The sequence below is a fragment of the Protopterus annectens genome, chromosome 8.part0 (assembly GCF_019279795.1).
Source record: "Protopterus annectens isolate FY-2018-M chromosome 8.part0, PAN1.0, whole genome shotgun sequence".
NCBI lineage: Eukaryota > Metazoa > Chordata > Ceratodontiformes > Protopteridae > Protopterus > Protopterus annectens.
Window position 1 is genome coordinate 1402837985 of NC_056741.1, and position 24966 is coordinate 1402862950.

Consider the following 24966-nt stretch of genomic DNA (forward strand, 5'->3'; position numbering starts at 1 on the left):
TTTAAATACTGCTCTTAGAAACTTAGAAAGTTGCTAGAGTAACAGGGTTTGTGTTGACATACATTTTCTGAAGGATTTGAAGTCTAAAACTGAAATGTATGTCATTATTTAGTAACTTCAGTCCTCAGATCATCCCAATGATTTGCCAGAAAAGCACAAACTTTATAAGGAACAGACCAAAATCTGAGGTGAAAATTGGGACAGTTGAGAGGCATGGACATGCAAACAAAGAGTGTCACAGAAAGATACTTCTTTCCTATCTATGACCCACCAGTGAGAAATGTATTAAAGATGCAAGAAGTGAAATACAAAAAACAGAATCATTGTGTTTCACAACTCAATGGGATAACAGTCACAGAAATAAATGGATGATGCTGTTTGAATGTGCATAATTGTTCCTGTTTATACCTACATTTACTCTTTGGTTTGCATGTTTTAGTTTTTTGTCAGTTTAAATGTAACCATGAGTAATGCAGCTCAAAGCATGTTATACTCTGACAGATTAGCATGGCTTTAGTGCAGCACATTTCAGTTATTGCATGTTAGCTGAAAGGAATGCCACGTACAATCATTTACTGCATGATGCAACCACCAAGACGATGGATGTCCATGTTTTCTTTAAATGCTGTACACCTGTATTCATAATACAGCCTTTTAGCTTAATAAACCACAATGTCAAACAAACATTTATTTACTTTATAACAGCATTTTTTTTAACCATGATTAAACAGTGGCAATATATAGAGATGTACATATGGATGCTAGCACTGGCATCCACATAAAAATGAATGTGATTCTTTAACAGCTAGCTATACAATATATTTTCAGACACCTGTTCTCACATCCAGAAGTTCAATGGTGAGGCAGGTTAAAACATGCTAGGAAAAAAATTAACAGTTAAAATAATAAGGCACCCTGAAGGGAACTAAGTGCACTGAACATGAAAATATTTTCCTGAGTTCATTATTTTTTTAATATTTATGCACTCCTCTTCATTAGATTCAGATTTACTTAAAACTGGATAAATACTGCTGGCATTTAGCTGAAGAGACTGTACGTCACACTCTGTTTACTGCACAATGTTGTGTGCATTTGGGACAGCATGGTTTGTGTACATATGACGCAAATGCTCATTCAGCATATTAAAACTTTAATCTCCCCTGGAGGGCTCTTTGGTGTTCTCCAAATGTCATTTTTTACTAAGTGGCAAAATGTTTCTAGTACATAATCAGATTACCTACAGTAAACCAAAATCATCAAAACTAGTGTTGAAAGTTTTTTTTGTCAGGGTCAGTCTACCTATGTGGTTGAATGAATAAAGATTAAAAAAAAAAAAGAGCCCTTGCTGTTGCAGAAACGAGCAATGAGTGCATCACAGTCCTTATAAGGCATTGGTAAAAAAGCATTATCTAGATCAAAAGAAGTGTTAAGTCAATATCAGTCCATGGCTCAAGCTTCACAGCAGCGTCTCATTAAACTCAGGTCAGACATGTACAAAGTATTCCTAACAAACGGCAGGGGCTGACGTCTTTCAACACAAAACATGAGAATTCACTAACTCAAAGCAAGGAACTTCCTGGCAGTTTCTATCCCAACCACAGATAGCACTGTCAGTCTCTAAAGCTGAGTACAGAATTACCTCCGGATTTTTAAAGCCTTCAAAATTTGTTCTTTGTTGAATCTTACATATGCTGACTGTGAATGTTTACTTCATGTTACAGTTCCTTGAAGGCCAGTGGCAGTTTGACCTAGGAAAAGACGTAGCAGAATTACATTATTAGTATAGCACGCTGACTTACCATATCAACGGCTTTGTTGTCTTATGAACAAAATTTATTTTTCCACTATTTTTCTTTATTTTTTTCCTGTTTCTTTCCTGTACCTCATATGTTTCAGCAAGACATGACCAGATTTTAATAAAAATGTAAACAAGTTATAGAGTATGCCAAGAACTACAATATACCAAAGCTACCTGTATATAACCAAGGTGCTGAGAATATGTCCTCTGGATTCTGCCCCTGAAAGAAAGAAAACAGGAAGAGGAATGGACTAACTGACGATTCACAAACTAGCTTCAGGAAAAAAACTGGGGGTTACTCTTGAAAGACACTGCATTTTTATAGAAGACCAAACAGGCTCCATACAAATCACAGCTTGTAGTTCAGAAATCTGCTAGGCATGTGTATTAGTTGTTAGCAGCACATGAAAAGGCAGATGGTTGTACATTTTTCAACCATGTAATTTAAATCCCAAAGAATATGAGTTCTTCATACTTGACCAGAAATGGAGGATTCGCTTCAGAAACTGATTACCCCTTTTATGCTGAGTCATATTTCGGTCTTCTACTAGGTCAAGATCTACTGAGATGTTGTAAACATGCACCTTGAAATGACAGTCCTGCAGTATCAGGAGTATGTCTTCCTTTGGACAAGATGTTAAATTGAAGTCTTAACTGTCTGAGTTAGTGGTAGCTTGGGCGGATGTAAAAGATGCTATGGTAGTAAAAGATCCCACAGCATCTATCAAAAAGAGGTGGGGAAGTTTCCAGATGCCCTGGACAAATTTACCCAGTAGTACAAATACCATCTCGGATCTCCCCTGAAGAGAGGCCAACAGCTTTGTGAGACTAACCAGGTCGACAAAGGATAAATAAAACTGAATACAATAACTATGGTCCAAATAAACCAATAATTGGGATTACTGAAGACCTCAAAGATAATCAGGTAAATATGAAGGAGATATTTTACAGCTCATTTGGACAACTGCCTCCACTCTATTGCATGTGAGTACCTAAAAGAATATTTCTTAGCTGTTTTCAGCACTTCTGAGATGTCCAGTGGGGTTTCAATAAGTATCAAATGGATGAATGAAGAAGCAAGGCTATGACACATAAGTCATTGCCCTAATACAGGGCAAGTGCATGCATGACACTAAACAGACTCTTCCTGAGAGAAGCTAGACGGCCTAAAAACAAACCTCCATGGTGTTAAGAAGATAATGGACAGCCTTTCTGCTCCCAACTTTATAAACAGATAAAGGCTTAGATGGAAGGCAAATAGAAAATTGGTACAGTAAGAACTTGTCCTGGGATACCACAGTATTAATAAGGTGAATACCAGCTTTTATGCTATTATATCAGAGTCACACAAGGAAACGTCTGATAACGAGAATGATATGTGTGCGGCTACTAATGTTCATTGATGTGCATAAATAGACAAACACGGCTACTATATTACAAGAAATTCGTAACACTGCAACCATGTTTCACTGGACCACATTATCAAATAATATTTTATTAAGGTAAAGTAAAGGACAGCTACAATGTGAAAAAAATGGTTCAGAGTTGAAATGAAACAAAAACTAATTTATGTTTGGGGGCAGGCATAGGAGACACTTCATGGATGACAGCATTTACTACAGCACACTCCAACAGAAAAAAAAGACCCATCACAGCAAACAGTAAATTACAACACACTTTCCTTATTAAAATAAAACATTCACTGATGATTTAATATTTGCTTATTTTAAAGGAGAACAAGGAAAAATAAAATGTGTGTACAGCAGTCCACTAGAATGTAAATCAACTTTTTTATGTAGTGATGTAATACTAAATGTGTGCTGTGCTTTACAACATTTCAAGTCATGTTCAAGGCCAAAGGAAAATCTGCTAACCTGGTACTAAGTGTAAAACTCAAGTCTGCACTTAAAACATTATACAATAGACCATGCACCCCAAATCTGCATTTAGAATACAACAGAGAATTTTGTTTAAAAAAAAAAAAAAAACTTCCCAAGACCTAAGTGGGTTTTTGCATCTCTACGGATAGATCCAACAGGACTTTTAAAATTCTGAACATGAACAAGTAAACACTTGAAGGAAGTGCTTGTGACTATGATGGGGTTTAGCTTCATCTTCACATATTCAGAATCCAAGATCTAGGGCTACAGGTCAATGCTTTAACCCTGTTCGTCCAGTTATAACCTCTGTCTACATGTGACAATCATGGAGAGGCAACTTAAACCTGTACATATAAATATTGATGAGGTGCATAATTTCTTGGCTGATGCACTGTTTTGCTGTATTATGTAAACAATACCACCTTTTTTATGGGGGAGGGTCCTACCTATTAAATTGTCAGGGAATTAAGTGCTACTGAATTCTATCCAGAACATTTCTGTTTTCTTTGGTCACTTGACATGCATGCTGTCCTCTTCAGTGCCAAGAAAACAAAAGTCTGCTTAGAACCTCTTTTTTTTTTTAAATGAGACAGCTCTCGTGACCTAGCTAAAGCAAAGACTGATTTTAATCTCATTATTAATAAACGAGATAGCTTTTTGACCAGCCTATGTGTTAAACTCCCTCTCTTTCCCATTTCTAGGACCACACACTGTACTGTTATGGCTTACTCAACTTACAGTAACTTGCATCAAGACAACATGCTTTAAGTTTCATGAAATGTCTGCCTGCATGCACGTAAATTACCTAAAAATGATGATTATATATATATATATATATATATATATATATATATATATATATATATATAAAGACCTCCGGATCACACAGAACTAAGACTAAAAAAACAATATTTCAAACTGCGGACAGATCAACATACTAAGCTGTGCCTTCTTGGGAATTATTAATGCTCTTCCCAGTAAGTTCCAGGTCTAAAGCAACATCGGACATTTTCATATACTCTGTAAGACAAACCTTGAGTAATTCTGACAGTAATTTCTGACATTCACATTCACACATGCCAACCTAACTGGGAAAAGTACTGTTACATTAATATAATCCTGCTTATAGTTAATTGTTCACATGCACATAGTCTCTAACACAGTCTTCTCCAGATTTTAATGCCATCAGTTCAGTTCAGATTGCAGAGAGTTTTTTTTCTTTGCAATGGAAAACACATGTAGGATAATGACAAATACAGATACCATGAAACATGTCAGCATGACTAACCATACACCAAACATGATCTCATACCCCTTTAGGGTTTCTGTCGCTATTTGTGCACAACCTGTGTGTGCTACAGTTACGTCTTGATGGAGGAAGCAGGAAAATAGGAAACATGCTGTTAAAATTTTTTAACATTCTTCTACATATTCTGAAAACATATGATAATATAAATGAAATGTCTTATAATTAAGGTAATCAAAAAGGCAAACAATTCATAAATGGTGCATCTTAATTTTGCTGAAAGTGCAGTCCAGTCCTCTGCATTATTAAAGGGCACGAACAGCCTTGTAAATTCTTTGTTGTCAGTACAAAATGTCCGTAATGATACTACACCTTTTTCAAAACAATGTTCCATTGCTTTTTAGAATACGGATAGCCAATGCCACGACTGTGTAATTACACACAGACATTAATGTACACAGTGAGTGACTGAATGCATAACAAGATAACATGTACAATCAAGCACATTCACTTACCCGATAAGCTACTCTACATATATGAGAAATTACATATTTACACAAATTTCAAATAAGTATGCTGTTCTCGACCAACTGTGCACTTACGCAAGATGCAATAAATGATAGTAACAATTTCCCAGTTTTCACTAAGCAACCTATAATGGACCCAGCCTTAACAGGAGGAATAATTTCAGTGAGGCCAGCACTGTACATCTAAAAATATCAAAACTAAACTAAAACATAAATTTTTGCTATGATTATGGCTACATTTTTTCTGTGTATGCCGTCTGGGATGACTCTAACAGAGGTGCATCTTTTTATTTTTCATAAGCTTTTTCTGAGAGGGGATACCAAAGCTTATTTAGTAGCTGTCCTTTATTGGCTCGTGGATGCATATATTTCTAGCCTCCACTCTTTTTCCTGGCTTGTTTTGATCTCCGCAGCTTTAAAATGGTAAAGTTTGCATACGTTGTATACTGCTCCGACAAGAAAGGAATATAGAATGCTCGAAACAGCTTTGATGACCTGAGAGAAAAACAAGAACAAAAGAAGTTTTAATACAGCACATCATGTCGCACTTCAGCAAAACTAAATGATTAGATAAGTGGAAAATTAAAATAAAATTTTAATTTCCTATGGAAGTTTAAGATTACCATAAAAACGAACAACAAAGTACACAAAGTCAGCTATGTCCCACTCACTTTGATTCTATCACATGCTTTCATAACATTTCAGAAGGTGCTATCAGCATGCTTGGCCACTATTACAAAACAGGTACTAAAGACAGCTGAGGGAACCCAGACCAACTCAAAACAGACAGTTCAATAAAACAATCAGTTCAGAGCCCGAGACATGTTTTATAGAAATATAAAAATATTAATCTAGAACTAAACTGTAAAAGCAAAAAAAGTGTAAGAATGTGGCTTAAAAACGAAGGCAGCAGAGGATAAGTACTAATGCTTGCAGTTTAAGAAGAGACATTAAATTAATAGTAATGCTGGAAGTGGGGCAACATGGGTACTGTGTTAGTAGCAGAAACATGGTATAAGGAGAACCTGAGTGTTCAGTGTATCCAGACAGGTAAGGTATGCTGGGAGAGTAAAACTAGGTGATCAATTTGCATAAATTAAGAGATAAAACAAAAGAAAAGAAGGCATTACAGATCATCTAAGAAAATGTCAACCACAAGCTAGCCTCTGCTAAGTCCACATTAATAACCTCCATTCCTGGCTAAAAAAATAATAGCTAATATTAAAACAGCACCATCAAGGGAAATGTACTGTTGACAGAATACAAGAACCATGACAGAAATGAAGTGAAACACTGACATCCTGGAGCACAAACATTCCTGATGCCTGAAGTAAGCTGTCTACAAATCCACTTTGGAATAACACATTTTGGTATACAATGAATTTAGATGTGAAAAATAGCAGATTTGAAGGAAGGTACACATCTAGGTTTAAATGACTATGTAATGCAGCTTGAAAATTGCCAACAAATTGAAAAAGTAGCAATTTGTACAAGCAACTACCAGACAATATGATTCACAAATACAGCCACTGTAATGAAACAAGATGATTATTTGGGTGCAGACAGCAATGTAACAACATGATTTATAAACATCTGTAACACTGAAATAAAGTATTTGTCTGGGAGCAAGCAATTACCAAACAATAAGGTTCACAAACACAGCTAGAGGATCAATAAAAGGATATGGATATAAACACTGAACTCTGTAGTTCAGAAACATAAGCACAGAAAGAGAAACTAGCAATTTGTTTATAAAGTAGAGTTGTGTAATGTACTTAACAGAAAGATATAGACAGGCACACAAATACACATAAGTTATACAAAAGGATGAACACTGTACATCTTCCAAAGATATAAGCTTATCAAGTAAAAGGAAGACCTTATTGCATTCTCTTGGAATAAAAAGAAAGCAATGTACTTACTGTGATAACATGTATCCATAACATATTATGAAACATAAATGTATGACATCATAACCAGAAATGTAAATCATTTATTTTTTGTTCAGTGGGTTGGCAACAGCACGTAATCAAACATAATATTTACATCTTTAGAATTTGGTCCAGCACTTTGCATATTCCTTAGGAAGCAGTCATTGAAAGCATATTATACAATAACTCCCTATTAATATTCGAAAACGTGAACGCTGACTGGCCAGCCCAACCAGCGTGCCTGTTGTAAATCCCACAATATACCAATGGAAAAAGGTCCGGTCGCCCGGACATTTTTCCATTGGTATAAACTGTCCCCAAACCTTTATTTTTTATTTATTTATTTTTTACTGTATATTAAAAAAAAAAAAAAAAAAAAAAGAGAAAACGGAGCAACAGAGACTTTCTTTTCTCCGTTGCTTCCGTTTCAAAGCATTGATGAACTGGGTATGTGTGGGAACGCAAGTCCTATACGCATGCGCAGTACATCAAAATGAAGAAGCAGTATACCACAACTGGCGGAAGAACAGTAATCCACTGTTATACAAAGACATTATTTAAGAAAAGTAAGTATTTTTTTCTTAAATAATGTCATTATATAATAGCAATAACAAACTCCGTGGTTGTGGCATACTGAAGATTTACCCATGGTTGCCTTTGTTTAATCACTTGGGCTTCGCACTCTTGATTAAACCACACCAACCGTGGGTAAATCTTCATTATACAACGACCCCACCCATTAATATTCCAAAATGCGCACGCTGATTGGTCAGCGTGCACGTTGTAAATCAGACTTATACTAATGGAAAAAGGTCCAGTTGCCCGGACTTTTTCCATTAGTATAAGTCTTTTTTTTTTTTTTTTACAGCAATGGAGAATGCAAGACCTCCGTTGCTTTTTAGAAACTGTCTTGCTATGTTAAAGGAGTTTAACATAGCGAGACAGCTTTAAAAAAAGTAACGGAGATCTTCCTTTCTCCGTTGCTTTTTTTAAAGCTGTCTCGCTATGTTAAATGGGTTTAACATAGTGAGACAGCTTTAAAAAAGCAACGGAGATTCTCCTTTGCTTTTTTTTAAAGCTGTCTCGCTATGTTAAACTCCTTTAACATAGCAAGACACTTTGTAAAAAGCAACAGAGATCTTGCTTTCTCCGTTGCTTCCACCCACAGCTTTGATGTATTGCGTAAGCATACGCATGCTCAGTACATCAGAACTGCCGCAGAATACCAGACAGCTGCAGAAGGGCAGCACGGACGCATTATACAATGCCATTATTTAAGAAAAATAAGTATTTTTTTTCTTAAATAATGTCATTGTATAATAGCAATAACCCACTTCTGGGTGTGGGTAATGCTGGATTTACCCACGGTTGTCTTTGTTTGGTCACTCGGGCTTCGCCCTCGTGACCAAACCATAGGTTTATAGGTTGGTACTAGGCTATCCGCCCTAGGGCCTATACAAGCCTAGCCATAACAATTCCCTGGCTATTTCTTCTCACACTATTTACTTCCCTGGACCCCTGTCTAGCAGAGCGACTGACGTGATCCCTGGGGTGAATTTCCTTTCTCCCATCCAGTCATCAACCATGGGTAAATCCAGCATTACCCACACCCAGGTGTGGGTTATTGCTTAAATATACCACACCACGTCGTCGGTTATTGCTTAAATAAACTAATGCAGACAAATGCATGACTTCAGTTTTTGTAAAATACTTATGCCTTTAAACTGCTATCATATAGTTTTGCTTCTAAGGACAATTTAATAACTGAAAAACAATTGCAATAATGTTTTAAAACACAGCTGTTTATCCATTGAAAACTTTGCATGTTCCTTAGAATATAGTCAATATAGTTCCACTTTTTATTAATTACTGAGGAAATCCAAGATGGCTACACACTATTCAAAAGCTTTATTCAGCTCTCTCAGTGGGAAAAACAGAAACTGAGAAAAGGTAACCAGTGTAACTGTCTTTTGGGGTAAAATTCAGTTATTAGCTAGAAAGTACACTGCCTGGATGCCAGCAAAGAGGAAATTTAGAGAACCTAAAAGAAAATCAAACAGAGAAGGTTAAGAGAAAACAATGTATGGACAGAATACTGTAGCTGTTAAGCAAAAAGCAATTCAAGCTTCAGCTTCAGCTTTGGTACAAGAGATGGATGCCAACAACTTATTGAGAAAAAAATAAATCAAATGTACTCAGAAGTACTGAAAATAAATGAAACAATGAAGGAATAAATCAATTCAAATAGAAAAAAGTGTGGAAAGAACAGAAACGTTAACTAGCTGTTCAGATGAACTGGTAAAACTGTAAAAATTGGATGTTTGAAATGAAAAAAGGCTGCCCGAGTATGAAACTTCTCAAGAAGATCTGTTGCAAAAAATGGCAGTTAGAAGACGGATAGCACACAGAAAGCATGAGATTTTCTGCTGTACCACAAAAACTGGAAGCAGCATACTGTACTGATTTTATGAAAGCACAAATAAGCAACTGGACTGTTATTTCATACCTGGATTTGGTAACTGAATGAGTGTATGCTCTTAACCTGGCCATGGGAAAGCAATCGAGACCTGTATTAGTAAAGATGCAATCATACTAAAAGAAAGAGATGATCCTGACAAAACTGTAGCAGAAGGGAAAAATTAAAAAAAATGGAGACAGCAGAGTGTTTGTTGAAAATGATTAATCGCTGTATACCATGCACAAGAGAGGCAACTTTATACTTACAATCTGGGAATGTCAAGAGGCAAGTGTGTGATTTAAGCTGGTTTATCCACCTGTCTTCAGTTTTTTTTATTTTTCCTGATGGATAAAAGTCAACTTTAGATACAGAAAAGGCTAAGAAGGAAATAAAAAAAGTCTATAAAACAAAATCTGAGTCAGCAAACAGGACAGGGCAATAAAGCTCATAGAGAAACTTTTGCCAGTGAAACATTTTCCAATGTTCCAAGGGAAAATGCTTAAAACAAAAAAATGCACAAGAGTTTACTAGAAGAATCATGAGTACCTTTGTGTTGGAAGATGGAGACAAACAGGAAGAAGACCAGCAACACTGAAAATAGTGAATAAATGGAAGACTATAAAGCATAGATCTGTATGTGTGAAATGTGGCTTTGCAAGAAAAAGTATGAGAATAACTGGACTTTTGCTGACTTTGTTAAACTTGTGGGTGGACTGCAAAGTATATACCCTATTTTATGTCATTAATGCATAGAAAGACACTAAAGGGAAAAGGTAAATATGAGTAAAATGATTTTTGTTCTTATTATGTTTGTATAAAACATTTCATGATATAAAGTGCATGCTATACATAGTAAAGCAGTTTTGTGCAGTGTGTAGTCAGCTGTATTTTAAATGTGTGTGGAAGTCTTTTCAGTGACTGTTGTGTGTATTAAATATTTTAAAGTAAACAAGTATTTTTTTAGTTGTAAGAAATATAAGCTTTACAGTATAACAAGAGTAGAAAGGTTTAACAAAAGCAATTTTACTGTAAATATGCTATAATCCTGAGCTGCTGGGGTGAGGTGTAAAATGCACTGATGATATTATATGACATATTATATTACATGTAGAATTAAGATATTTTATTTTTACAAGGTTAAATGTCTAGATGAATGCTCTTGGCTTAAGCTTTAAACCAGTAGCTAGTAGTTAATGATACTACATATACTTAGACTGTGGACTTAGCCAATCTGTTGGCCGACAGGTTCTGTGAAAACTTCACTCCCCTGTCCTTGCCACACGTACCCCATGACATCTCTACCACCTGTGCCCTACCTTGCATCTCTAAAGAGCAGGTCATAAATGCCCTAAAGCCAAAAACACAGCATCTATGGGACCTATAACTTCCCAGGCTGTGTCCTACATGGGCTCCAACAAGAATTAGCAACACTATTGGGTACTCTTTTCAATCATAGTTAAAGTCATCCCAACTGAATGGAAAATGGCTACTATTATTCCCTTGCACAAAGGTGGTGCTTCCACTGACCACTGGAAATATAAACCTATTAGCCTGAGTAGCCATATCTGCAAGCCATGGAACACGTCGTCATGGACCTTAACATCAAAGATATATCTAAACAGCTGACCTACTCAGTTTGGATTTGTCAAAGGGAGATCATGACTGTTAAACCTGGTGGACTTCTTCAAGGCAGACACCAAGACCTTGGGTGAGGGGAAATCTGTACACACAGCCACCCTAGACTTAGCCAAGGTGTTTGACACTATCCGCACTCAGGCAACATTGACAAACTCACCCAGCTAGGTATCAACCCTTATATCACTAGATGGGTCACTAACTGGCTCACTGATAGAACCCATATAGTCCAAATAGGGGAATCCACCTCCAACAGCAAATCTGTAACCAGTGGTGTCCCACAGGGATCAGTCCTGTGACCTCTACTGTTTGGAATCTATTTCTCTGAAGCATGAGCAAAAGCTACACTTACCTAGATGAGCACAGACTTCTTTGCATAACTACTTCATTATATAATGAATGGTGGACTTCGTCAAGACAGTCACCAAGGCCTTGGACAAGAAGAAACCTGTGCATACAGCCTACCTAGACTTAGCCAAGGCTTTTGACACTATCCCCCACTCAGGCATCATTGACAAATTCACCCAGCTAAGTATCAACCCTTATATCGTTAGATGGGTCGCAAACTTGTTCACTGATAAAACACATATAGTCAAATAGCGGAATCCACCTCCAACAGCAGACCTGTAGCCAGTGGTGTTCCACAGGGATCAGTCCTGAGACCTCTACTGTTTAGAATCTATTTCTCCAAAGTATAAGCAAAAACTAAAGGTCTGTGGCTGACAAAGTTTGCTGATAACTGCAAACAGGGAGCAGTCACAGAATCTCCAAATGATGTCAACATCCTACAAGAGGGTCTTACAAAAACAAATGACTGGTACCAAAGTCATGGCCTTAAAATCAATGCAAAAAATGCATTATCATCCCTTTCGGTAAGAGCAATGTTCCTGCCAACTACCACATCAATGGCAACACCTTACATATGCACTCAGTGGTGAGAGACCTGGGCACACAAGTTGACAGCAACTTTACCTTTAACCACCATGTCTCCACAGTGGTAAGAAGGGCATTCTATATTGCTCATCTCATAAGTAAGGGCACTGACTCCAGAAAAAAAAAAGTTATAACCTCCCTGTACTCTTCCCTTATCAGGCCAATAATGGAGTACAAAGCCCCTTTTGGTATGTACCTTTCCAAGCACTTGCAGCAATTGGAGAGACCACAAAGGTTCCTCACAAGGAAAATTCAAGGTCTTCAGCGTCTGTCCTATGTGGATCATCTGAAATCACTGTCACTTTATTCTGTTTCATACAGACTACTTAGAGGTGATCTCTGCCTTGCATACAATGCAATCTCTGACCCTATTTTATTGGAAATGCTGCATATCCATAATTCAAATGGTATATGGGTTACTCACTCTAAAGACCTTAAACTGTAAGTGACATTAACAGAACCTGCTGGAGGGACAGATTTGTCCCCCAGAGGTTATCACACCTTTGGAACAGAATCCCACTTCATGTCAAACACATCACCTCATTGGCCCTCTTCAAATGCAATCTGGACGACTGGATGAGTAACTGTAAATTCACCCCAGGTTCCACCTCTGTCCCTCTTGGATAGGGGCAATAGGTGCTTATCATGGAAATAAGGGTAGTACTTGGCTAGGCTTGTAAAGGCCCTAGGGCCATTAGCCTAGCAACTTCCAATGATCCTAAGGTTTTTTGTAAGCATATAGGCTTGAAAAGTAAGACAAAATAATGACAACCATGAAAATCCTAAGTTTCTTACATCTGCAAAGATATTAGTTTCTTTTTTTTATTCATTAACAAATGTTAAGTGGGAGTCACATTCTGTTCTGAGTGAAATTGGCAAAGATTTACTGCTGACAACTTTTGCATGGAGACATACTGCAATTCTGAGAGTTCTAAGCATTCTTTGCTTAGGGAAGTGCAAAACGTAAAGGTATAATGGCAAGCAATTTAGTGGAAAATAAATTTTGAGACTATGCAAAATGAATAAGAGACAGCACCCTCCCTAATAGCCTTAATACTTTAATACATTTAGCTTTAAGGATTGCTGGTGCACTTTTGGGGGGCTAAAAGTTAATCCTTGGAATTTAATAATGCCTTCACTAAGTATACACCATTCTGAGTGAACAGATAACACAGTCATAACTCACACCTTCTTCCTCCTAATTTTAGTTTTCCTACTGATTTTCTTGTAGCTTTAAATATTGACAGGGATTCATAAAGGTTACCACCAAGTGTAGACTACATGTACACTCAGTGTAATTTTTCTGACTAAAAGGCACAATAAACATGGTAGGGATGTTCTTGAAACTGGCCCAATGTTTTCTGAAAGCATAAAAGCTGTTTTTCACATGGGTGGGGGGGGGATAAGAAAAGAACAAAGGAAATGTATAATAATAAACATTTCTACATGGATTCTGTGACCAACATACAAATTTTAACTTTCAAATGACATTGCCAAACATTAGCACATTTACTTTGTTCAGTCTGTATAGCCAATGAACATCCATGATTTACAATAAGGAAGCTAATAACCTTTGTTAGTACAATGATTACTTATATTGAAAGAAATGTGGTGTGTAATGCTAGGAGGTTACACAAACACTTCAGGAATTCTGAACTGCTGTTTGCCATTTTCAGCCTTAGCAAGAAAACACCATTTGTAAGAAAATCCACCACCATGAAAAACAAAGTTTTCCAATTATTCTTGATAGAGAAAACAAGAAACAAGCCAGTGCAGACAAAGCTATCCTAGCCAGTAAAACAACTGTTTTCCCTCAAAACGCTGACCCCATGACTGCTCTATTTATATATTGAAGGTAAATGGAAAGTGTTAAACTTTAATTTTATTAAATGGTTATTCAAAAACTAAAAAGTAATTCAGTCAAAATAAATTCAGTAAGCCTTACAGAAGTATTTCTTTTCATTTAACATCCTCATTAAATATGCGCACATTAAAAAGTGACAAAAATATATATACAGTAACAGACAAGAAAACAACTCATGGTAACATTTATTTTACTTTCATGCAGTATACATTTTAACAATTTTCATTAACTGCAACATTACATAAATCGCTCAATTCCTGCTTTCCTTTAAACTCCACTCTTCTTTCTGAACACTATTCCACATGTACTCTTCCCACAAATTCCTTTTACTTCTATGTAATTCATTCTTTCAGTTTTCTAAAGATCCCACTTCCAGTTCTTTTCTCTTGTTTATACTATTCAATAGTTCTGTTACAGTTGATAAGATTCTGATTTCCATTATCTAGTAATTATTTTATTTTATTTTTTCAGCCAATAGCATTAAACTTAGTAAGGCGTTACTATTTCTGGGCAATTCAGATCCTATATCCCAGCTCAGAAGGATCATTTTCTTAGTTACAACCCACTTGCTACCCGATATTTCTGACAACGTATTCCATAAAGAATTTTTTAAAAATCTGCCAACTCACTGAATTCCCAAAAATATGTTCCCAATTACCTCTCTTTCCCATCACACCATCAGCATTTGCTATCTGCCTCAGGAAAAATTCTCTGAAGTCTGACTGAGGTATAAACACAGCTATGCAAACATTTCCAAGCAAAAAATCTTAAACCTTCTGGACTTTGTTGCGTACATGCGAGCTGTACAGATGTCCACACATTGTTCATCTGTATAGTGCCTTTTCATTTTCTTTCTTCTCAATCTTTTCTAATCTCCTTTAATTAATTCTTACAGTTATCATGCAGTATTTATACATCTTATTAATTACCTTTTTTTTTTTTTTTTTTTTAAAAAGCAACTTCTGTTTTACACTCAACTAAAAACACTACCAGATCTGGTCTTTCATTTAACAATACCCTGTCCCTTTGCCTTTACTCTGACATCAATCCCTGGTAGGGAAGGTAGTCATATAGAATTATTTACTGAGGAATGACTTACTCAGACCTATACAGTGAATCGTAATGTAACAGCCTTAGGAGTGTACTCTTCATTGGTGGTATGTTAACAGGAGGTACGAAACCAGCTTGATGTTAATGTACAAAACAAAGTATTAAAACTAAATTAGGGGATGTGGAATGTTCCTTAACATCCACCTAGAAACAATCTAGCATACAGCAAGCATCAGCTAAGTATATTTTTACGCAGATTTTAGCTGGGCTGATCATTATTATTCTAAATTTTACATATAACAATTTAAAGCTGAAAGTCACTTAGAACTACTTATTATGTTCAATACATTTTAAGAATAACAAAGTGCAAAAGCACTACATATAATCAAGGACTGAACAATGAAAAGAAAGCTTATTTTATCAGTGTGCAAGCAACTCAAAGACAGCAAACAAATTTCAAGCAAAGCTCAATTGGGTAATTTATTTTACTAAGCAACTAGGCTTTAGCATAAACACCAAACATCCAATTTTAGTTTTAAGGAAGAATTTTGTTTAGAATTTTAGTATAGTTACGATATCCATTTTATGATGCTCCATGGACAAGAATACTTGATGAACTTCACATAGTAAAATCGAAGCACAAAGGTATTCTACATTACTCACAGAGGAAATAAAGCTCCAAAAAGCATGAAGAGCATTAACCCTTTAGCATGTTCATCCTAAACTGCACCTCTCGCTCTGCAGAATGTTGAGAAGAAAAGGTGTGGTTTCCTCTGCCATTTATAATGGGGTAAAATTACAGGACAGGTACAGAAGAGACCTTATAAATACAAGTATTTTAGGACCAGGATAGTAACATTAGAAACAAAGAAGTGCAGAAAAATATGTCTTATTTTTAAACACCTTTATTGAATTATCACTTGTAACAGGCAAATTTACATTTATACAAAAGTAATCAAACTGTATTCACAAATTAAGAAACATACTTCACATATATTGCTATATATCATACAACTTCAGCAACAATACAAAAATTATTCAAATCCTGTGCCCTTTTTTTTAAACAAAAAACATCTTTATTAAACCATCACTTACAACGTCAGCAATCATACATTTATATAAATGAAAACAAACCACACCAACACAATCATAGTTGCAAGCATTTTATATCACAAACCATTCTGACACACTTCCAGCTGCAAACATTATACATCACTTATAATCTACCCAATCATTTTCAGTCAAACATTAAAGAGCTCATTTAAGTCCTTCCTTCTTTTAAACCTCAATCCTCCCCTGTATGTATTGTTCCCACATTTCCCATTGTTCCTATGCAGTTTACTCCTACCCTTTTCTAAACATCTCAATTCCTGTTGTTTTACCTCTGTTACTATAGTCACTACTTATAATATAGTTGGTTTAGATTTTGATGTTCATTTTCTAGTAGCTGCTTTTTTGACAGCCATCATAATTGGACACAGCCCAGTATCTCCGACAGTGCATCCCCCAGGGAATCTTTAAAGTCTGCCAACCCACTGCACTCCCAGAAAATATGTTCCCAAGTACCTCTTTCTTTCCCGTCACACCTCCAACATTTGCTGCCTACCTGAGGAAAAATTCTCTAGAGTCTATTTGGGGTATAAAATATATATATGTAAACATTTCCAAGCAAAAATCCTAAATCTTCTAGATTCCGGTGCATATTTGGGAGATATACATATATCCTTTCATTGTTTCTTAGTGAATTGCTTATCCAATCTCTATTTCCAATCCTTTCTAACCTTCTCTGATTTATGCTTATAATTATCAAGCAATGTTATTTATGCTCTACGAATTATTCTTTTTTAATGCCAGCTTCTGTCCTAGATTCTACTAAAAACTCTACCAGTGCTGGTCTTTCATTTGGGACACCCCTATTTCTTTCTTTCTAACCTGCAGTCCAAATAGATTTTTGGCATCTTCCCATTCTATTACCTTTCCCTCTCTAGTTATTTGCTCCAATACCTTGATTCTTTTGCCAGTTTCTCCAATAAATTCTAGCCCCCTCTTGCCTATTGTTTATATCCCTAATTGCAGTCATGCCTATTGGCATAATCTCCTTTCTCCAATCCTGTGTTGGCTTAGTTCTTAGAAAACTTTCTGCTACTTTATAGATATAATATTCTGTATGATTACTGCTATTCTCCTTGAAGGTTGGCATCCAAAATCCCAGTCTCTCCTTGTTTCTCAAGCCCCCCCCCCCCTTTCAACATCATGCCTTTCCACTCTGAATTACAGTTTTCTGCTTCTGCTATGTATAGGAGCCTTAAATGTGCAGTTCTGAAACACCCCTTCAAACTGGGTAATACCAATCCATCCTGTTCTACTGGAAGAATCAAGCTTATCCCACTTGACTCTTGTTGTCTTTCCATCCCAGACAAAGTCCTTCAGCTCTTTATTAATTCCTATCACAACTTCTCCATTGATTGATAAAAATATGCCTAACCTGTGTATAAGATTAAAAGGACTAAAATTTTGACTGCTTATATCTTACTATCCATATAACAAAGCCTCCATTTTTCTCAGTTTTTGTTCTCATCTTTTGTTTAGTCTCTTCCCATATATCCTTAGTTGCCACACCAGAATCATTTTTAATTCATACTCCTAAATACTTAATTTTATCATGTCCCCATAAATATGGATATTGTTGAACCAATTTGTGTGGGTAAATAATTTACCACTATTGCATTTGCTTTAGCTTCATTCATTTTATATCCTGAAAAGTTTTGAAACTGTCTCAGAATGTTCCACAGCTTTGTAATGTCTCTTTCTGGTTTTGTCAGGAATAAAATAATATAATCTGCAAACAGAGCCAGCTTTTCTTGACTGCCATATACCAACTATATCCTTGAATTTTTGAGTCTGTTATTTTCTTTGCCAATGGTTCTAAATATAGCACAAATAAAGGAGAAAGAGGACACCCCTGATTGGTTCCTCTGCTCAAGCAGAAATTATCAAAGAGGACCCCACCCACTTTAAGTTTCACCTCTGATCCCTCATATATCCCCCTAATCAACCTCATCATTTTATCAGGGACTGTAAATGCTCATAAAGTCCCAGCTTGCTCTGTCAAATGCTTTCTCTGCATCAAACCCACCAATAACAGTGGTATTTTCTTACATTATGCTTCCCCCTGGATCATGAATGTTCTGTTAATGTTCTCAAATGTTTGCCTCCCCTTCACAAAACCACACTGATCCATATCTATCAATTTTGGCGCCACTATTTTAGCCATTATAGACACAAACACTTTATAATCATGGTTTAGCATTGAAATGGGCCTGTATGAAGCTGGATTTGATAAATCTTTACCCTCTTTAAGTATTATGGCTACCACCACCGTCTTTCAAGATGTTGGTACTTCTCCTTCTCTTAAAATACTGTTAAACTAAACCTCCCAGATCTTTATCAGTTTTATCCTTACTAGCTTCCAAACTTTCATAGGAATACCATCTATTCCTGGGGACTTTCCTGTAGATTTGTTACACATCACCGATTTTATCTCATATCCTCCTATCCTGAGTGTTAGTAATTGAGCCTCATCAACCTTTTACCTTGGCATACTTAATTCTTCCATAAACATTTCCATTTGTAACTTTTCTCGATTTCCATATTTCTCTGCTTTATACAGACTTTCATAGAATTTCCGAAATATTTCTAATACCTCTAAGGGAACTCTTGTTAACGTCCTTGTTATAGGGCTCCCTAAGCATGAAGACCAATTTGTGTGTGGGTACATAATTTACCACCATTGCCTTTGCTTTCTGTTGCCTGAGTCATTGTACTAAGAAATTTTGTGATCTAGAGTTATCACTAAATAGCTGCTTAACAACAAATATTTCTAAACTCGTGCACATTACCTATTTTCAGTTTAGCATTCTGCAGTTTCTCCGCTTCTTGTTCTGAGAGACTCCCCTATTCTGCAAAACTTTAACATTTGTCAGTCCCTCTAAATAATTATTGTTACTTCTTAACCATATTTCCCTTTCTTTTACTTCCAGCCTATTTTTAAACTTCACTTTAATTTTATCCCACTCCCTATCTATATTTTTAGAAGAAATGTCTATCTTCTCTAATAGCTCCTGAATAATTTCCACTATCCATTCATTAAATTCCTCTCTTTTCAACAGATAGGTGGGAAAAGTACAGTTGTGTACACTTACCATAAATGTAGATGTTCGAGTGTATTCACTGTTGCAGTCATCACATTTGGGTTATCTGCCTGCAGGTAGCCCACAGCCGGCCTGAATACCAGAGTCTTGGCTTCCTGCGTCAGATGCTGTCTCTTCTTCCATGTCGTCAGGGGTATAAAAACATGCAGCCGACGCCATTACATCAGTTTTTCTTTCTCCAAATGTCAGGTGCCCCCCACAATGGGAAGCAAATATATGTTATGGTACACCTCCATCAAAAAGCAAATACACCAGAAAACATAAATATACCAACAAGAAGGAAAGGTAGAGCCAAGAGAAATCAGGGGGCTGGAGGGAGGGTAACCAAGACTGCAACAGTGAATACACTCGAACATCTACATTTATGGTAAGTGTACACAACTGTACTATGTTCTTCGTGTTTCACTGTTGCAGTCATCACATTTGGGTAGATTCCCAAAGCTAAGGAAGGGAGGAGGAAGTTAGAGAGCATTAGGGCCAGCTATTAAGCCCTGCAAGACTGCAGTGGCAAAACCAGCTCTGGATTTAGAAAAAAGAGGTGTGTGGTAATGCTTGGTGAAGGTACGTACAGACCTCCAGGTAGCAGCTTCTAGGATGTCCCTGGTAGGGACTCCTCTGAGGAAGGCTGCAGAGGTAGATGCAACTCTGGTGGAATGTGATCTTATCCCGTGTGGGGTAGGTTTTCCATGGTGCCTGTAGCAGAAATTAATGCAATGGGCTATCCATTTGGAAATGGTTTACTTTGAAATGACCTTCCCCTCTGCCCCTGAAGCAAAGCCAACTAGCAGCTGTTCAGATTTTCTGAGAGGCTTAGTCCTGTCTAAATAAAATCTAAGTTGTTTATGCACATCCAGACAGTGCAGTATTCGTTCTCCTTTTTTTTGTGGATTAGGGAAGAAAGTAGGCAAGTGAATGGACTGATTTAGGGCCACAGTAGACACCACCTTGGGCATAAATGAAGGATTTGTCCTGAGGGAAACCCTGTCTGCATGGAAGATAATGAAGGGTTCCACTGCCATGAGGGCCTGTAATTCAGACACTCTTCTTGCTGAAGTGATGGCTAGAAGGAATGCTGTTTTCCAAGAAAGAAATTTCAACTCTGCTGTTGCAGCTGGCTCGAAGGGAGGGAGAGTGAGCTTTTCTAATACAAAGTTAAGGTCCCAGGTTGGAGTAGGGACTCTCCCGGGGGGTCTTAAATTTTTGGCCCCTCTGAGGTACTGTTTTAGCAGAGGATGAGAGAAGACGGGTGGCTCAGTATTATAATGAGCTGAAATGGCAGAGGCATGAATTTTAATTGACGAGAAGGATAGGCCCTTGTGGAGCATTTCTGTTAAGTACTGAAGAATATGAGGTAAGCTGGGCACCGTTGTGCCCATCCCCTGAGTCTGGCTCCAGGAACAGAATCTTTTCCACTTTTCAACACAGGATTTTCTAGTACTAGGCCTCCTTGCCTCCAGAATGATATCTAGCACCTGTTTACTGAGGGATGCTATTGGAGACCTCAAGGAATTAGCCAGGCTGCAAGGTTCATAATTTAAAGCTGAGGGTGCAGAATCTGGCCCGCCTGCTGGGACAGCAGGGAAGGGTCTATATTAGAACACCGAAAATTCAAAATGTCGAGTGTTCTAATATCGAACCCCATGAATCAAAAATTCAAAACATCGAACATTCAGAACAGCGAATTTTTTCCTAGGGAAAAAATTTGCTGTTCCAAAACACATACACACAACACAAGCACACCAAACAGCAATCCACACACATACACCTAAACTCTTACACCTAACCCTACACTAAACTATACATACACCACTATCTACTTACCTTAACCCAAACCCCACCCTAAGATCCATCACTATCGCACAGTCACCTCACCCGCGCCCTAACCCTAACTCACCTACCCCGCCCTAACCCTCACGTCCACACAATCGCACACTTACCTCACCCGCACCCTAACCCTAACTCACCTAACCCGCCTTAACCTTCATGTCCACACAATCGCACAATTACCTGAACCCAACCCGTAACTTTCCACCACAGCGCTGAAAATACCGAAGCAACAGAAACGGACAACCTAATTCTTTCCCTAAGAAAAAATTTGGTTTTCTGTTTCTTCAATATTTTCAGCAGGTTGATATTAGAACACTCGACATTTTGAATGTTTGGTGTTCTAATATAGACCCGCAGGGAAGGGCTCTGAGGCAGGTGCCATGGTTTCAGCAGTGTCATACTGTGCAACAGGGGGTACCAGTGCTGGCATGGCCAGTCTGGTGCAATCAGTATTGTCCTTGGCTTGTCCTATTTGATCTGTAGCAGAACCTTTGAGAGGAAAGGCACAGGGGGAAAGGTATAAACTGAGAGGCTTTCTCAGGTAAATGACAGGGCATCCACTCTCCAAGCTTGACTGTGGGGAGTCCTTGTGCAGAATTTGTCCAGTTGGTAGTTGTGAGGGGAGGCAAACAGGTATATCTCTGGAGTCCCCCATTTGTTCCTCAAGAGGTTGAATATTTTTGGTTCCAGTTTCCATTCGTGTGGGTCCATGAGATTTCTGCTTAAGTTGTCTGCCAGTGAATTTAACTTACCTGGCAGGAATTGAGCTTGTAGGTGCACTTGGAAGCTCAAGGCTGTGTTCCACAGAACCATGACTAGTCTACAGAGAGGGTATGAGTGGGTTCCCCCCTGCTTGTTTATGTACCACATAACTGTGGTGTTGTCTGTCTTTACCAACAGTTGTCCAGGAAGAATGTGGTCTTTGAAGGCTGTCAGGGAATTCTGTACAGCTAACATTTCTTTCTGGTTGACATGCAGGTGCATCTGTCTTGGGTTCCATTTGCCCTGAATGCACTTCCCTACCAAGTGAGCCCCCCATGCATAGTCTGATGCATCTGTTGTTAGGGTTTGGGCGGCAGGGGGTAAAGTGAAAGGGAGCCCCTTGTTGTGGATGCAGGCATCTGCCCACCAAAGGAACTCATTGATTCCAGGTCCTGAAAATGTTGACACCATAGGCTTTTTAGATACCATTGTAGTTTCCTCATATGCAATCTTGCATATGGAATTAATAGAATGCAAGAGGCGATGAACCCCAGGGCTTGCAGAATTTTCCTTGCAGACAGCCGGGGTTTTGTGGCCAATAGTTTGAAGTAGGTTGTCAAATGAACTTGATTCTCCGGAGTGAGGAAAGCCATCTGGGAAGTTGTGTTCAAGCTTGCTCCCAGGAATACAATCTATTGACAGGGTACTAAGTGAGATTTATTTTGTTTATGGTGTACCCCAGAGAGGTTAGCAGTTTCTTTACAAATGCCAGATGCTGTAATAACAAGTCCTGGCTTTCTGCTTGAATTAGACAATAGTCCAAGTATGGGTACATTTGAATATTTCTCTGCCTACAAAATGTAACGGCTGGAGCTAGACACTTTGTGAATATCCTGGGTGCAGTAGATAAGCCAAAGGGAAGCACAGAGAACTGATAGTGCATGGAGCCTGCCCTGAAGTGTAGGTATTTCCTGCAAGATTCCTTTACTGGAATGTGCAGGTAAGCTTCCTGTAAGTCTAAGGTTGCCAACCAGCTGTTGAAGTGTTAGCATTTTGAATTTTGGAATTACCAGAAAGGTGTTTGGAATGGAGAGGTCCAGGATAGGATGCCAGGAGCTGTCTTTTCTGGTTTTCAGGAAAAGTCTTGAATAAAAACCTTGTCCCCTTTGTTCTGCTGGGACAGGTTGAATAGCCCTGATACTTAGAAGAGAGAGAACCTGCTGTTGGGCCTCCACCCACTGATTTGGGGGTAGGTCTTGCCAACCTTTTGGGGTTGGTAGGAAGTGGAAGTGGAATCTGTATCCTTGGGAAACTATACTGAAAACCCATTTGTCCTGGGTAATGAGTTCCCAGTTTTTGGCATGCAAGGCGAGCTTTCCTCCTAAGGGAGCAGGCAGTTGAGCAGGACTTGGGAGGGTTAAGGTTAAGTCATTGTGCCATTTTTCCATAGGGGGGTGGTTTACTGCTCCCTGCTTTGGAAATGGGAGCCCTACACTGCTTAGACCTGTGCGCAGTCTGAGACCGTAACCTAGGTGGTCTGCTGTTCCTGGGTTTGGACTGAGAGGGCCTGTTAGAGACTGGAAAGGACCAATTCTTTGAAGGCCAATGTCTACTAAATCTGGGGGCTGTACTTGTAAGAAATATTTAACAGTTTGCATAGATGTAGCTTTTTCCTCCATCCTTTTGAGGACTTCTTCTGCTTTGTTGCCACACAGGCAGTCTTGGTTTAAGGGAACATCCAGTAATTTAGCTTTAACATTCTGACAAGTTTTGCTCCTTAAGCCAAGCATGCCTTTTAAGTAGAGACCCAGTGACAGCAGCCCTGCAAGATGCTTCTAAAGAGTCAAAACCACATTGCAAAGTATGTTTACCAACTTGTTCTGCAGAATGTATTAAATACTGTAATTCTTTGTATTTAGTACAGTCAGGAATCAACATCATTTTCTGTTTAAGTAGTCCCATAATATGCTGCTGGTACTTTAACATATGAAACTGGCAATTTAAAGCCCTAATGGCCAAAGTAGCAGAAGTATATACCTTCTTACCCCATCTGTCTAAGGCTCTAAAATCTCTATCAGAAGGAGTAGGATTTTTGGCAGCAGTAGCCTTAATGACTTTTGGTCTTTGGGAAATGGTCTCTGGATCCGCACAAGGATTCTTGAAGAGGAACTTATGAGAGTCAGGTACTCTGTAGTACCTGTCAGGTTTTCTGGGAGATGGAGGTAAAGTGTCTGGGGTAAGGCTAGATTCCAAGAAAGCATCATCTACAATGTCCAGAACGGAGGGATAGCTAAAGGCTTGTGCTGAGGAAGGAGTAAGAATTCCCTAAGCCTCTTTTTGGAGTCAGAGTAATCCTGGCTTTTCCAGGGGAAATGCTCCCTAAGAGTGTGCAAGGTTTCACCAAAAGAAAAATCTTCTGGAGGGGAAGCAGAGGGAATGGAATCCTCTGCATCAGAATCCTCATAGGTAGATAAGGGCAAATCCTGGTAATCAGAGGGAACAGAAATATCAGATTCCTGATCAGAAGAATCAGAAGGAAAACCAGTTCTAGGTCTCTTAGAAGGAGGAAGGCTGGCTTCTCCTAATTAAGGTAATAAGTTCTTCAGCCATTCTAAGCATTTGTCTTTTCATCATATGGGCCTGAGCATGCGGGTCGGACTTCGGTTTTCTAGGCGTGTTGTGAGTTTTAGGCCTGGAAGAAGAAGATGGCGTCAGTTTAAAATGCAAGTATGTAGGCCTGAATACACCCTCAGAAGCCGGTGCCTGCACAGTGGCTCCGGACCCATCCAAGGTAGAGACATCCACAGATTCCATAGTTGAAGAAGCATCTCGCGGCATACCAGACTCTAAATGGGTCTCAGTAGAGGCCTGCGAATCTGAAGTAGCGGGTATCAGGGGCTGCGA

General features: G+C 38.1%; 1 protein-coding gene across 2 annotated transcripts in view; it reads right to left on the reverse strand.

Annotated features, from left to right (window-relative positions):
• Positions 1 to 4838: 4838 nt before the first annotated feature.
• The window catches only part of ALG9 (ALG9 alpha-1,2-mannosyltransferase), a 2405363-nt gene continuing 2385235 nt past the window's right edge, over positions 4839 to 24966 (reverse strand). Inside the window, exon 15 of one of the 2 annotated variants that reach the window (XM_044080998.1) lies at positions 4839 to 5946. In XM_044080998.1, coding sequence (XP_043936933.1) covers positions 5823 to 5946 — 124 coding nt within the window. In that variant the 3' untranslated portion in view covers positions 4839 to 5822. The remainder of the gene's footprint in view (positions 5947 to 24966) is intronic. The other variant, XM_044080999.1, reaches the window with a different exon arrangement.